At 40.2% G+C, this 14,619-nt stretch overlaps 1 protein-coding gene across 1 annotated transcript in view; it reads left to right on the top strand.

Annotated features, from left to right (window-relative positions):
- Positions 1–14,619, top strand: part of PIAS2 (protein inhibitor of activated STAT, 2) — a 108,162-nt gene that overhangs the window by 55,775 nt on the left and 37,768 nt on the right. The window contains exons 5-6 of the mRNA XM_011949352.1: positions 6,117–6,167; positions 6,298–6,388. Of these exons, the coding sequence (XP_011804742.1) occupies positions 6,117–6,167; positions 6,298–6,388 (142 nt within the window). The remainder of the gene's footprint in view (positions 1–6,116; positions 6,168–6,297; positions 6,389–14,619) is intronic.

Here is a 14,619-nt window from a genome sequence, read left to right as displayed (position 1 = left end):
CAGAAATAGGACATATATTCTTTATCCCAGTTTCCCTTAATATTAAATCTTATATCACCATAGTACAATGATCAAAACCAAGAAATCAACATTGATACAGTACTATTAACTACAGACTATTCAGATTTCACCAGTTTTTTGGCCAATGAACGTCTTCTGTTCCTAGATACAATCCCAAATCACGTTTAATTGTTGAGTCATCCTACTCTACTTCAATCTGTTACAGTTTCTTAGTTTTGTTTTGTTTTGTCTTTCACAACTGGTCAGGTGTTTTGTAGACTCTCATTTGGGGATATGGCTGATGTTTTGTCATGATTAGATGGAGGTTGTGCATTTTTGGCAAGAATACCTCAAGTTATGTGCCCTTCTCAGGGTATCATATCAGGCAACATAATACTGATATCTTATTTTTGGTGATGTTAACCTTGATCTCTTGGCTGATACCAGCTGCCAGGTATCTGCACTGTAAAGTTACTGTTTGTTCCTTTGTTAATGACAAATATTTTGCGAAGATAACTTTGAAACTAGGCACATAGTATTCTGTTTTTCCTCAAACTTTTGCAGATTAATTTAGTGTTCACTTGTGAATCTTGGCTTTAGCAGTTACTTTAGCAGAAACATGCTTGTGTTCCAGTGATGATTTTCTGTCGTCCTTAATCTTTTTTACGTTGGGGTTATTTTATTTTTACAAGGAGGAGCTGTCTTCTTTTCTTTTCTTTCTTTCATTTATTGTTTTGTTTATTTTTTGTTTGTTTATTTTTTGAGACAAAGTCTCGCTCTGTTGCACAGACTGGAGTGCAGTGGCACAATCTGGGCTCACAGTAACCTATGCCTCCCAGGCTGAAGCGATTCTTCACCATGCCTGACTAACTGTTGTATTTTTAGTAGAGAAGGGGTTTCACCATGTTGGTCAGACTGGTCTTGAACTCTTGACCTAGGTGATCCGCCCGCATCGGCCTCCCAAAGTGTTGGGATTACAAGTGTGAGCCACCGCACCCAGCCTTTTTTTTTTTTTTTTTTTGAGAAGGTATTGTTCTTGCCCAGACTGGAGTGCAGTGGTGGTGATCATGGCTTGTTGCACCCTTGACCTCCTGGGGTCAAACGATCCTCCCATCTCAGTTCCACAAGAAGCTAGGACTACAGGTGCACAACACCACACCTGGCTAATTTTTATGTTTTTTGTAGGGATGAGGTCTCACTGTATTGCACAGGCTAGTCTCAGACACCTGTGCTCAAGTGAGCTTCCCTTCTCTGTCTCCCAAACTAGTGGGTTTACAGATGTGAGCCACCATTCCCAGCCCATTTATTCATTTATAGCAGTGTGGACTCATGGGTGCTCTATGGGTTATATTCCAATGTTACAATAATTTATATTGCTCAAATTGTTCTATCTTTGTCTATTAGAAGTTCTTTGAGGTTGGCTCCTATGCCCTATTGATATACCTCTCTCCTTGAAACCCACTTTGAGCACTCTTTAATTTCTTGCACCAAAAATGCTCTAGGCTTATCTAGAATTGATCAGTTCTCCAAGGAGCCCTGGTTTCTCTCATTAGACTTTATTTTATAACACTACTTTCCAGAAAAAGTGATTTATTTGTCTCTAGCATATTTTACATTCTGGATTCGGATGATGCTTCTCGTGTAATTTAACTACTTCTCTCCGCATGTTTCTCAAACCTTGCTGCATATTAGCATCAACTGGGGAGATTTAGGAAATTCACATACTCAGGTTTTATCCCACATCAGTTAAATTAGAATCTCAAGATTGAACCCAAACATCAGGGATTTTTAAAGTTTCCCAGGTTCTGGTATGCAGCCAACTTGAAAACCACAGCTGTGTTTCTAGCTCCTTCCCCTTTGCCTGTAGTGGTAGTAAGATCTAGACTAGAGGCTTGAATACATTCTTGTCCAAGTTTTTTCTTTCTGTTACATCTTGCGAAGATTGAATATTGGATTCAGTTCTTTTCTTGGCTTTAGCGCTGCTCCTTCCATTTGGTGCTAGTATATTTTTAACCATGCTCTCTAAGTTCCTCACACTGGCTTCTTGTACCCATTTTTCAGGAATCAATCTGGGATTCTCTTCTTGCTACTCTATGATAATATTCATTAATGTGTTTTATTATTTTTATATTGGTGGCTGCGAAATTACCAACACCTCCCTCCAGACACCGTTTTCAGTGCCTCTCCTTTGACCTACAAGGACATCAAGCACAACACATCTAAAATTGAACTTGCCTTCCATCAAACCTGCTTGTCTTTTGTTCTTTTATTCATTCATTCAGCACACATTTATTAACTGTCCACCATGGACCAGACAATAGTCCAGGCACCAAAGATGCAAAGTTGAAAAACAAACTGGCCTCAAGGAGATTTTTGCTTAGTATATTTCCTTCTGCATTACTCATTTCATTAATGACATTTGAATCTGCCTGGACAGAGGCCTCTTTGTCATAGGCCACTCTTCATTTACAATATCCTCTCAGTTTGCTGCACTTCATTGATTTTTTTTTTTTTTTTTGAGACGGAGTCTCACACTGTGGCCCAGGCTGGCGTGCAGTGTCGCGATCTTGGCTCACTGCAAGCTCCACCTCCCAGGCTCACGCCATTCTCCTGCCGCGTAGCTGGGACTACAGGCACCTGCCACCACACCTGGCTAATTTTTTGTATTTTTAGTAGAGACAGGGTTTCACCGTGTTAGCCAGGATGTTCTCGATCTCCTGACCTCGTGATCCACTGGCCTCACCGCGCCCGGCCCTTCATTGATTCTTTTATGTCCTTCTGAATATTTAAAACTTAGCAAGGCAACTCTGCCTTTGAGGGAGGTAGTAGGGTCTTTAGAGTAATACTAAGTAGAGAGTGAATTCTGAGCCAACCACTTAGGTCTGTATGCCCCTAAACAGGTGACTAAACCTCACTTTCTCAGCGTGTAAAATTGGAATAATGATCACCACCTCTCTGGGTGGTTTGGAAGATTGATGCTGTAACTTGCTCTGCCTCTTCTTGTCCTGGTGAGTAGCATGGCCATCTCTTCAGTTGCAGCATTCCAAAACCTGGATACCCTCCTAGAAACTTCCCTTCCTTTATCCTGCCTTCTCACATCTAGTCATTCATCAAGTCTTACCATTTTTTTTTTATTTGTTTGTTTTTGAGACGGAGTCTTTGCTCTGTGGCCCAGGCTGGAGTCCAGTGGCAGGATCTCGGCTCACTGCAAGCTCCGCCTCCCGGGTTCTCGCCATTCTCCTGCCTCAGCCTCCCGAGTAGCTGGGACTACAGGCGCCCGCCACCATGCCCGGCTAAGTTTTTGTATCTTTAGTAGAGACGAGGTTTCACCATGTTAGCCAGGATGGTCTCGATCTCCTGACCCTGTGATCCGCCCGCCTCGGCCTCCCAAAGTGCTGGGATTACAGGCATGAACCCATTCAGTTTTTTTCTCTTTGATGCTTTAAACACACTCTAATGGTACCTCATAAAGTCCACACTCCATTGCCTGGCAGTTGTTTTCAACATCTTGCTCTGCTTTTTTGTTTTGTTTTGTTTTGTTTTGTTTTTTTAATCATCTTATCTCTTGTTACGCTTTTCTAACAACCTGTGCTCTGACTAGGCTTTCCCATTTGTGTTTCCTAGGTTAACCATAGTGTTCACATCTTTGCACTTTTGCCGTCTTCTTTCTCTGTACTCTGCCTGGCAAACCTCTTGAGCTGTGTTTCAAGGGCCACTTCAGGTCATACGTCCCCTGTGGTGCCTTTCCAGATTTGCTTTAATGTTTCCGTTGTTTCTCACTTTGCCATGTACTTATTTTCTGTTAAGGCATCATTGCATTTATTTCATTGCTTGCCTTTGCAACCTTCTTAATGAAAGCAGCATCTTTTACTCATTTTTATCATCTCAAAACCCATTACAGTACTTAGCATATAGTAAATTCTTCTTTTATATCTGATGAACCAATATGTAAAAGTTCCTAGAACAATGATGGGCAGAAAATGAATGTCAGAAAATGCCTTGGTCATTACTCATAATGTTTGTGAAGATATTTAGCACATTGTATTTTCCAGTTTTTGTTAATTTCCCTTGCCAGAATAAAGTATAACTCCTTAGTGAGCTGTTCAAAACTCTTTATGCTTCCATCCATCTTTCTAGGCTCATCTCTTGTCGTTTCTCTTTCTTCACATCATATTTCCCAACTAACAAGTTTCTGATCTGTATCTCTGGCCTTTCTATTTTGCCGGAAATTACTGTACTAGATACCCACAGTTACTCATGTTCCTAGTGGAGCCACTAAGCAGAAGTAGGCAGAACCACTGCTGAAAAAACCCTGTTTCCTAGTTAGATTGGACTAATTATGATAATGACCTTGAACTTTGAAGACAAAAATTTTCCCTTTCTATAGCACTTACTTTTCATAATGTACTGTACCACTTACCATATTTTATTTTACGTGTTGTATGTCTTACCTGCTTAGCATATAAATCCTTTGAAGCAAATACTGTGTTATATTTGTCTTTGAAGCTCCAGCGCCCAGAATATGAAATGTTTCTTGATTTGCATAAGTGGAGTGATATGGGTTGCTCAGAAGAGGTCAGTATTGTCAAGGATATGGGGATGTTTTGAATAGCCATTTGAGATAGCTGCTCTTGGTAAGAACAGTGGGAGCAGTGGAAACAGTCAGAGCAGCCAGCTGCTTCCATGTGTTGAGCACATCTTACATTTAGGCACTTGACATGTGTTGTTAGCATGTTTAATTGTCACAGCAACTTGATGAGGTTGGTACAGTAATTTTCCATCTTTAACAGATGTAGAAACTGACGCACAGAATGGCTAAGTGATTTGCACGATGTTGTACAGCTTGGGACTGTAGAACTTAAGGTGGTTGTCACTGCTGTGCTTTAATGCCTTCCAGTGGAGCTCGAGGATTGGGAACAGTGAAAAGACTGGCCCAGTTAGAGCACCATGAGGGGTCAGTGTACTCCAGTCTTCTCAAGAAAGGACTATACTCTAGTGATCTTCTCTCTGACAGAGTCCAAGATTTATGACAATGGCTGAGGATAATAACTCTTAAAACTGTAATATGTATGCATGTCACCTGAGGATCTTGTTAACATGCAGATTCTAATTCTATAGGTCTAGGATGGGGCCTGAGAGTCTGCATTTCCAACAAGCTCCTAAGGAATAACAGTGCTGCTTCCCTGTGGACTCCATGTTGCGTGGCAAGAGTTTGGAGGGTTCAGTACGAAATATATTTTACATGGGACCATTAGATTCTCATCTAGAAATTGTAAGAGGTTCTGTATCTTTAATTGGATACATAATTATGAAGTTGCATGGTATGGAGATACTGAGACTCTAGGCACTAATTCTTTATCCTGGGTCTATATTAGTATCCCCCTAGTAACTATAAAAACTAATGCTTAGGCTGTACTTGACGTCAATAAGAATATCCAGTGAATAGGTCTTTATATTTAAAAAAAAAGTCTTCAGCCAGGCGCAGTGGCTCACGTCTGTAATCCCAGTGCTTTGGGAGGCCGAGGCAAGTGGATCACAAGTTCAGGAGATCGAGACCATCCTGGCTAACACAGTGAAACCCTGTCTCTACTAAAAATACAAAAAAATTAGCTGGGCGTGGTGGCAGGCGTTGTAGTTCCAGCTACTCGGGAGGCTGAGGCAGGAAAATGGCGTGAACCTGGGAGGCGGAGCTTGCAGTGAGCTGAGATTGCACCACTGCACTCCAGCCTGGGCGACAGGGCAAGACTCTGTCTCAAAAAGAAAAGAAAAAAAAGTCTTCAAGTGATTAGAATACTCTAAGCAAATAGATTTGTTGATTAAAACTCTCTGAACTTAGTCTGCTTCCTTGCATGTTGCCAAGTTTGATGTCTATTGAAATCAGTTTTGCATCATCAAAGTTCCTGTGCATTGAAACTACCTTAAAATTGCCGTAAAGACATGGCTAGAAGTTAAGCCAATCAGGTTTGATTAAGGCTTGTATTATTGGCAGTCTGTTGTTCACCTTTCAGGGAATAAGAAAAATACAAATAATGCTTTTCCTTTTTTTCCTCCTGGTGAGACTGTTCTGAGAATTCTTATTGTGCTTTTTTAACCCATTTTCTTTCTCTTTCCAACAGGGATTTTTTGCCAGGTGGTAGGAGAGATTATACAGTCCAAGTTCAGTTGAGGTGAGTTTGAAATTTTCTGTTACCTTAGTTTTATACTTGCTTACTATATGCATGTAGTTCTGAATTTTAAAACATATGAGAATGTTTGAGCACGCTATTTAAGAATACTTTTTTTCTTTTATTAATGCAGACTTTGCCTGGCAGAGACAAGTTGCCCTCAAGAAGATAACTATCCAAATAGTCTATGTATAAAAGTAAATGGGAAGCTATTTCCTTTGCCTGTAAGTTGCTTTTTATTCACCAGATTTGCATATAAGTTTAATATAAACACTGACAAGGCCTAGAAACAGTGACAACTGAATACGAGTGAACAGTTTTAGCATCTAGATTAAATACTATTTTCCACTAGAGTAACCTGTGCCACCTTGGATAAATAATAAATGGCTTATTTCAGATCTGAAGGAGATGGAAAAGATGAGCCTGGAATATCTTTTTTTTTTTTTTTTTTAAAGAGACAGGGTTCTGCTATGTTCCCCAGGCTTGACTTGAACTTATGGGCTCCAGCAGTCCTCCCACCTCAGCGTCTTAAGTAGTGGGGACTACACTTATGCACCACTGCTCCTGGCTAGAGCCTGGAGCATCTTACTTAAGAAATCAAGGATGCTGTGAAATACTCTTGGGATCATATCAAACAGCATAGTTGAAGGGAAGGACTTGGGCACTTTCATGTATAGGACAGCATGTGTGGGATGTCTAGATTAGCTGGGCCTGCCTGTGGATGGCTTGCGGAAAAGCAGAGGCTGCTGAGAGTGGCTAACTACAGAGATCAAGAATTCCCAGCTTGGGCCTTGATGATGCATTCACTTGTGGTGGGTGGGTGCAATGATAGTTGGTTGACAACACATTTAAGCAGTGAGAGAGTACATGGGCTTCAGCACCTAGGATGTATACAATGTAAATGCATACAGCCTGTCTCTGGCCTAATAGATGGCTTTTGACTGTTCACATCCTGATAGTCAAGTCTTAAAATAATAAAATAAAAAACATAGAATTGGACTATGTATTGGTTTCCATTTTGGATACATTACTAAATTGGTACCATTCCTTAAGAAGGCCAGCAAAACCATAATCAAAAAAATAGTACAACATGGCATGTTCGTCAAGCATTATAGAACTGGAGGTGTGTTTACTGTAAGTGAATACCTAAGAGAGCAGTGACTCATGACTAGCCCCAGTTGTCATTTCACCAGAGCTGACACTCTGCAACTATTGAGGAAATGGGGAAGCTGTGTAATATCCCTGCTGAACACGAGACTGGGCTCTGGACTAAATATATGAGCAGTACTCATGAGTAGCCAAGCAAATCAGACAATATGATCTAGGACTCTGGGCTCTACAGAGCCAAGTGCTAAGAATTGAGCCCCAAAGTGAAGAAAGTCCATGACTGAAACTGACCGTGGTCTTGTAGACAGAGGCATCTGACTTCTCATGGTTGTCAGGAGGCTCATTTGTCACATACACAGCCTGTGGAGTTAAGAGACCTGAGAAATACTTGTTTTGTGAATTTTGAAGGGCTTGAGCAACACTGCATCACTGACTGACTCTTTTTGAAAGATGCGTATGAGACTGAAATCCACTGAGACAGTCCTGGGAGTGAAGGGGAATTGCAGAGGCTGAGTAGATATGGTCAGGGAGGATTGCTTACGTGGCCCATACATGATTCCCCAGGTGGGACATTTATTTTGTCAGGTTTCCGGCTACTAGCAACCAGATTCTCAGAAGTTATCTTTTTTTTTCCGCTCCCCTCCCACCCCCACCCAAGGTAAGAGTCTTGCTTTGTCACCCAGGCTGGAGTGCGGTGGCGCAATCTCGGCTCACTGCAACCTCTGCCTCCCGGGTTCAGGCAGTTCTCCAGCCTCAGCCTTCCGAGTAGCTGGGATTACAGGTGCCCACCACCACACCTGGCTGATTTTTGTAATTTTGGTAGAGGCAGGGTTTCACCATGTTGGCTGGCTGGTCTCGAACTCCTGACCTTGTGATCTGCCTGCCTCGGTCTCCCAAAGTGCTGGGATTACAGGCATGAGCCACCATGCCTGGCCATTATCTTTTATTTGACTAGTTTGCACAAAGATCTGAACCAAGGGAAGAAGCAGCCCTACTTAGAGCTGAAAGAAAATGTGGCACATATACACCATGGAATACTATGCAGCCATAAAAAAGGATGAGTTCATGTCCTTTGTAGGGACATGGATGCAACTGGAAACCATCATTCTCAGCAAACTATCACAAGAACAGAAAACCAAACACCGCATGTTCTCACTCATAGGTGAGAATTGAACAATGAGAACACTTGGACACAGGAAGGGGAACATCACACACCAGGGCCTGTTGTGGGGTAGTGGGAGCGGGGAGGGATAGCATTAGGAGATATACCTAATGTAAATGGATGACGAGTTAATGGGTGCAGCACACTAACATGGCACATGTATACATATGTAACAAACCTGCACGTTGTGCACATGTACCCTAGAACATAAAGTATAATTTTAAAAAATTATGTGAAAAAAATGAAATAAAAAAAAAGATACTGCATGTGTGGCAAAGAAAGCCTGGCAAAACAGATTAAAACATCCCTGTGCACCTGTCCCATGGCCTTTTCATATCCATTTTTCTTTGCCCTGGATGTGCTAAGATTTCATTTTTTCTTTTCTTTAATTAAAAAAAAAAAAAGAATGCTCTCAGGTCTGTTGCCCAGTCTGGAGTGCATTAGTGTAGTCTCGGCTCACTCTGTACTCTTAGCCTCCTAGAGGCTCAAGCGATTCTCCCATCTCACTCTCCTTAGTAGCTGGGACTACAAGCATGTGCCGCCATGCCTGGCAAATTTTTGTATTTTTTGTAGAGACAGGGCTTCGCCATCTTTCCCAGGCTGGTCTTGAACTCCTGGGCTCAAGTGATCCACCTGTGTTGGCCTCCCAAGGTGTTGGGATTACAGGTGTGAGCCACTGCGCCTGGCTCTTAAGATTTCTTTGACCTTTGACTCTCATTGCTATTTGCCCCTCCCATTATCTATGATGAAAAATAAGACAACGGAGGGCTTCTTGGTATCTTTGAACTCACCTTGAAGACTTACCCTGTATCATCATGTGACTGTGCCAGTGATGGGAGTTGCATCTGAATTGTGTGAGGTTGTGCCTAAACTCTGTGGCATTGCTATGGAAAATATAGTGGCTACAGATGTGTAAACATAGAAGTTGCCAGAATTTCCAAATGGACCAGTCATTGTCACATTTTGGGATGATACCTTTCTAGGTCTACAGCACCACTGAGGATGGCTTGGAGTTTGTTACTCTTCCAGTTCTTTTGAGGGAGAAGAAATTAGGCAGTTGAGTACTTCCTCTGGGGCATTGTTACTTAATTACTGCTGATTTCTGCCCCAAAGCACCCACTAACCCTTGATTACTTCTGTTAGCCTATTTATGAACATATTGACTACTACACAAAACACCCTTTGTCTAATGAGTCTGACATGCCTGGAGCTAGGGGCCTGCAGCAGCTCAATGGGCAGTTGTGAAGGAGGAGAAGAAATGAAACATTGAGAGAACTGCAAAGACGTATCTCAAAAACAGAAGGCAATGGGGAGGACTTGCCTGACCCTTATAGGGCCATCCCAAAGAAAATCAAATGCCTGCCTTTCCCAAAGAGTCTTTTTACCCTAGCTCCGTAAAGTCCTGTAGAACAACTGACAGAAATTCACATGTGCATCTGATGGAAAACATCTTAAACCACCACTTGATCCACAGTTGCTATTGATTGGGATAATGAAATATGGAGTCTTTTAATGTAAAACAAGATTCTGCAGTTTTTAAGAATTACATGAGTATGCTGCAGCCTCAGAAGAAGAAAGCTGCTGTGGCCCTATAGGAGGTATATTGACCTCTTGCACCATGGAGAGCCTCAGGGACTTTATTCCAGTTTTCAGAAGCATCAACAAACCACAAAAGAAGTTTGATAGGTGGTCCTTGCCGGTGATCCTGGTGTATTGAACCATGAATCCTGGAGGGAAAAGCTTGACACAGTCATGAATTGCCCATTAGAGCCCTGAATGTGGTTGCATTTGTCTATGTCCTGGAGGAAGTCCTTATGTGTATGATCTTACGGTAACATCCAGTGTTTATGGACCCGTGGCAGTCGACCACTGTACTGCATGTACAAAGTAAACACAGGAGTGGGAAATGGTATTACTTTGAAAATGGCAACGTGTCCCTAGACTGTTAACGATCAAATAGTAATACAAGCAGCATATGTGCTTTTTAACCTACATCAAGATGCTGAGTTTTACAGAACACCTTCATGCGTTCATTTTCCAGAACACCTTCATGTGTTCATTTTCCAGGTTCCCCTGGTGCAAGGAAGACAGCAGCTCATATTAGGGCTTGTGGGATGGTAACATGCAGTGTGGACAGACAAGAACCTGCTGCAGAGACCATCTCCCATCTTTGACTCCAAGGGCTGCCATTCTACAGACTGACAGCCAGATGAGAACATTCCATGTTTTTAATGGGCAGAAGAAAGAAAAAGGCCCTCTTTGCTTAGGAGTTATTTTAAGAAGCTGAATTATTTTTCTTCTAAACAATTTGTGAGAAATGTCTATAAAACTTGTGTAGCTCTAAGGTTGAAGGAAGGAACAAGAGTTGACAAGAATATTTCTTTGAAAGACCCAAAGAGTGTAGAGAGGATATGTGCTGTAATTCAGCTGGCAACAATCTCCAAGTAGTTCCTTTTGGTGCAGCCAGAAGACTTATCAGTACTGGCCCCCTTCACCTTATAAATTCTATTTCTGAGTTCATGGATTTATGTTTCCTGATGCTGTGTGTTAGTCACCCTGATGGCCTGCCTCACAGTGAATCAGGACTGACATAAACTCAACATTTCTTCTTTTAAAACACATACTTGTGTGCACTCACCCCAATTTGAAGAGGCACCTCCTTACCTGAGAAGTGATAATTTTGACATCTGAAAGAATGATGATTATAGTAGACTCAAAACTATCAAATATATAAGTGTGTTTATAATAATTATACTAAAATAAGCCACTGGAGGTTGCACTAACACACTGCTCTGAAGATTAAGAAAGAGAATCATTTATTTCAAGGTGACCAACTGTTGATTTGGTCAAGCTCTTTATGGAAACATTTTGGCTAATACAATCAAAAGGGTAATAGAATTAGAAAATCATTACTCCACAATTCATAATCATATAATGGGTCTAGGTAGCTATCGTCAATGGATGCCAAAAGTTGACGGGGAAGTTTATAGTGGAGGGATCAGGCTGACATCCCCTGAACTCCTGATCAGTCTTGACACTACTGAAAACAGGGCAAACAACCTTCTGTGCCTTATGATGTGGCACCATATGAAGTATGCAACATTTTCTGTGAAGTTTTTTGTTTCTAAAATTTTGACCCCAAGTTTAATCAAGCTTATACAACTAATTACTGGTTTTAAAAATACATGGGAGGTAGAGCAACAAATCTCATACTTCGAGGAAGCAAAATACCTAATCTAAAATGCGAAGTCATTCTTCAGGTCAAAAGTCCTGGTTTCTCCAGTAGAACAACAGCATTGCGGAAAAAGTGTGTTTGGAGACGGCAGGGGTTGTGTTTATAGAATAAAGGAGACTCAGAGACCTAACTGTGGTGTGGGGCTCTAGTTTTTAATTCTGATTCAAGCTGTAAAAGGACTATACTAAACTACATATGGAGAAAATAGAAAATATATCTGAGATTTGCTTTAAAATAATCTGGAGTGGGGGTTGGGTAAAGATTGTTCATGGGTAAGTAAATTACTGAACTGATAGATATATATGTGTTATACTTTTTTCTCTATTTTTGTGTATGTTTAAAATTTTCAATAATAAAAGGATAAAAGGAAAATCAATTTTGAGGCACCTGGGAAATCTGAATTGAAAGACAAGGTATTAGGTGATTTTTTAAAACTGTGGTTATTTTTGTGGGGTTGTAATACTGTGGGTTTTTAAAGTCTTATTAGAGATCCATGTTGAATATCTGGGTTAAATGGCATGTCTAGAATTTGAGTTTAATACTCAAGGGCAAAAAGAAATGTGTATTTTTGTGGCGTGTGTGTTTTAGGGCAGATTGGCTTTGGGGCCAAAAGCATTTGAAACAAGATTGGCAACATGTTGATAATTATTCAACCTGGTTGGTGGGTCCCTGCTGTTTGTTCCTTTCTTGTGTATGTTTGAAAATTTCCATAAAGTTAAAAAGTAAATCTGTGTTAGAAGTATTCAAGTAGTAGTAATTAGAAAATTTGGAGGAAAATGTTAAAGTAGAGTAATTGTGGACAACTTTTGTCACAGTTGCAAGTAGGGTAGGGTGTCATCAGAGCATGAAACATAAAAAATTATTTGAGTTTGTCACAGGACCATCACAAAGTCTTCCGCTGGTGCTGTCCAGCAGCCTTTGCTTAGAAAGCTTACAGATTTGCCCCACTGGTTCCCTGTCACATGAACTTGACTTTATTTTTGCTTTAAATGTGGAAAATTGTTAGAAATATGTGTGAAGGCTAAACTTTATATTTTATAGAATTCCAACTATTAATATATTCTCAATAACCAGGAAATTGATGGTTGGGTAGGGGTGGTGCTGATGGTTAGAGGTAGAATACAGGTTATCAGATAACTCAGAATTACCAGTAAAGTCACACTACTCAAATGGGATGTAGAATAGATTGAAAACGCTCTACACTGAGCGAGACTAACATGATTCTGAGTTTGCTGACACTTCATTCTTACATGTGTGTTACTCTCCCTGCTTCTATTGCCCTTTTCTACTGTGTCAGACTGTGTTATGTCTTAAATTCTAATTTCCAGAGTGCACATTTTAGTTCATGAGTTATTTTTATCCTCCTGACAGACCCTGTGTCATTTTTATTTGGTTAACCTACTAGTAGACATACCAGCGGACAGAGTTATCTTCCAGGCCCAAAACAGGCAAAACAAAAGTTTCGTTCAGAATTACCTAGATACTGGTATTGATATTCCTTGTACTTGTTACTCATTGAATCAACTTCTTGAGTCTTTTTAAGAGGACTTTTCTTAGGAGTTTTTTTTTGTTTTTTTGTTTTTTTTCTGAGCAACTTTTTTTTTTTTTTTCGCTTGAGCAGCTTGAGATAGGCATAACCTTCCTACACTCTCTGTCTCTCTCTCTCTCTCACACACACACACACACACACACACACACTCACACACACTCACACACACTCTCTCTCTCTCTTTCATTTCCGTATTCTGGTGCAAGTTATTTAAGTTCTTCTCTTTGTCTTTTACTCCCCTGCTTAAACGTTTTTAATTATTTTCAAAATTTTTTTGCAAGTTATAGATTGCACATGACCATGTGGACTACCATTTAATAATTACTGTCCTGCCCCTTATGAGACAGTTCCCACGTTGTGGTAGACAGGGTGTGGTCCTCTTTGCCGTGTGATACTACCAGTACTAGTTTTCATTGTTCCTAAGGTGCATATTTTAGCATTGCTGAAATCCAGAAGTGTCTTAAAATTGCTGGTGACCAGGTGTCAGCTGTGATGTATTATCATTGCCTACACTTGTACAACTTTGATGTTATTGCCATGGCGTGACTAGTTAGCTGTACTCCTGGCTTTTCAGTTAACAAATAATTTAAGGACATTTTGAGAAAGAAGCATGAATCCTGGCTGTTGTCTGAAAACTTTTCATTGATGGATTCTCATAAGATCCAGTTAATGGTGTCAGTGACTTGCAGAGAAATCTGAGACATTAGTGGAATGAAGTACAGTTTTAAAAGATACTTTTTTCTCTAAAATTCCTACTTGTGCATAGGAGAGTGTTATGTGGAAAAATGTATGGATTAATGATGGAGTGAAAAGTGATTCAGAAGATCCTTATGTCCAAAAGGGAATATGTTAATTCATTTTGCTTCCATTTCTTTGCTATATATACATAGTATTTTCTCTTTCTCAATAGTACATAATTAAATTACATCAATGACATCCTAGCGTTAGTGAAATATGGTATCTACTTTTCAATATGTAGATTTTTTGCAGCTAAGACATTTTAATTTTCTAAAAAATACATTATTTTGGCTCTGAAAAATCAGAGTGAAGTCTTGTGGTAATTGGGAATTGGATACACTGCGAATCAGAAATGAGTATACTTGCTATTTAAAACAAATGATTGATGACTAGATAAAAGTAGATTAAAGCATAAATAGCTGTATTATCTGATAGCCATCAAGCTTATTTAATGACAGTTGAAATGCTGATTATCCTTATTTGTTAACTTGACCTGGGTTAAAAGATTACCATTTCTGTTCCACCCAGAGAAAATGCAGTGGAAAGTATTTTTATCACTCACCAAAGCTTAAAAATGAAATTTGTTAGTTTGTTCTTTCTTTCCCCTCAATTCCCAGTTCGCTTTCTTTCTTTCCCACCCCCAATATATGCATGTATTTGAAAT

The sequence above is a fragment of the Colobus angolensis genome, unplaced genomic scaffold (genome assembly GCF_000951035.1).
Source record: "Colobus angolensis palliatus isolate OR3802 unplaced genomic scaffold, Cang.pa_1.0 Scaffold299, whole genome shotgun sequence".
NCBI lineage: Eukaryota > Metazoa > Chordata > Mammalia > Primates > Cercopithecidae > Colobus > Colobus angolensis.
Note: the sequence above shows the minus strand (reverse complement) of the source record. Positions and strands in the feature narration are given on the sequence as shown.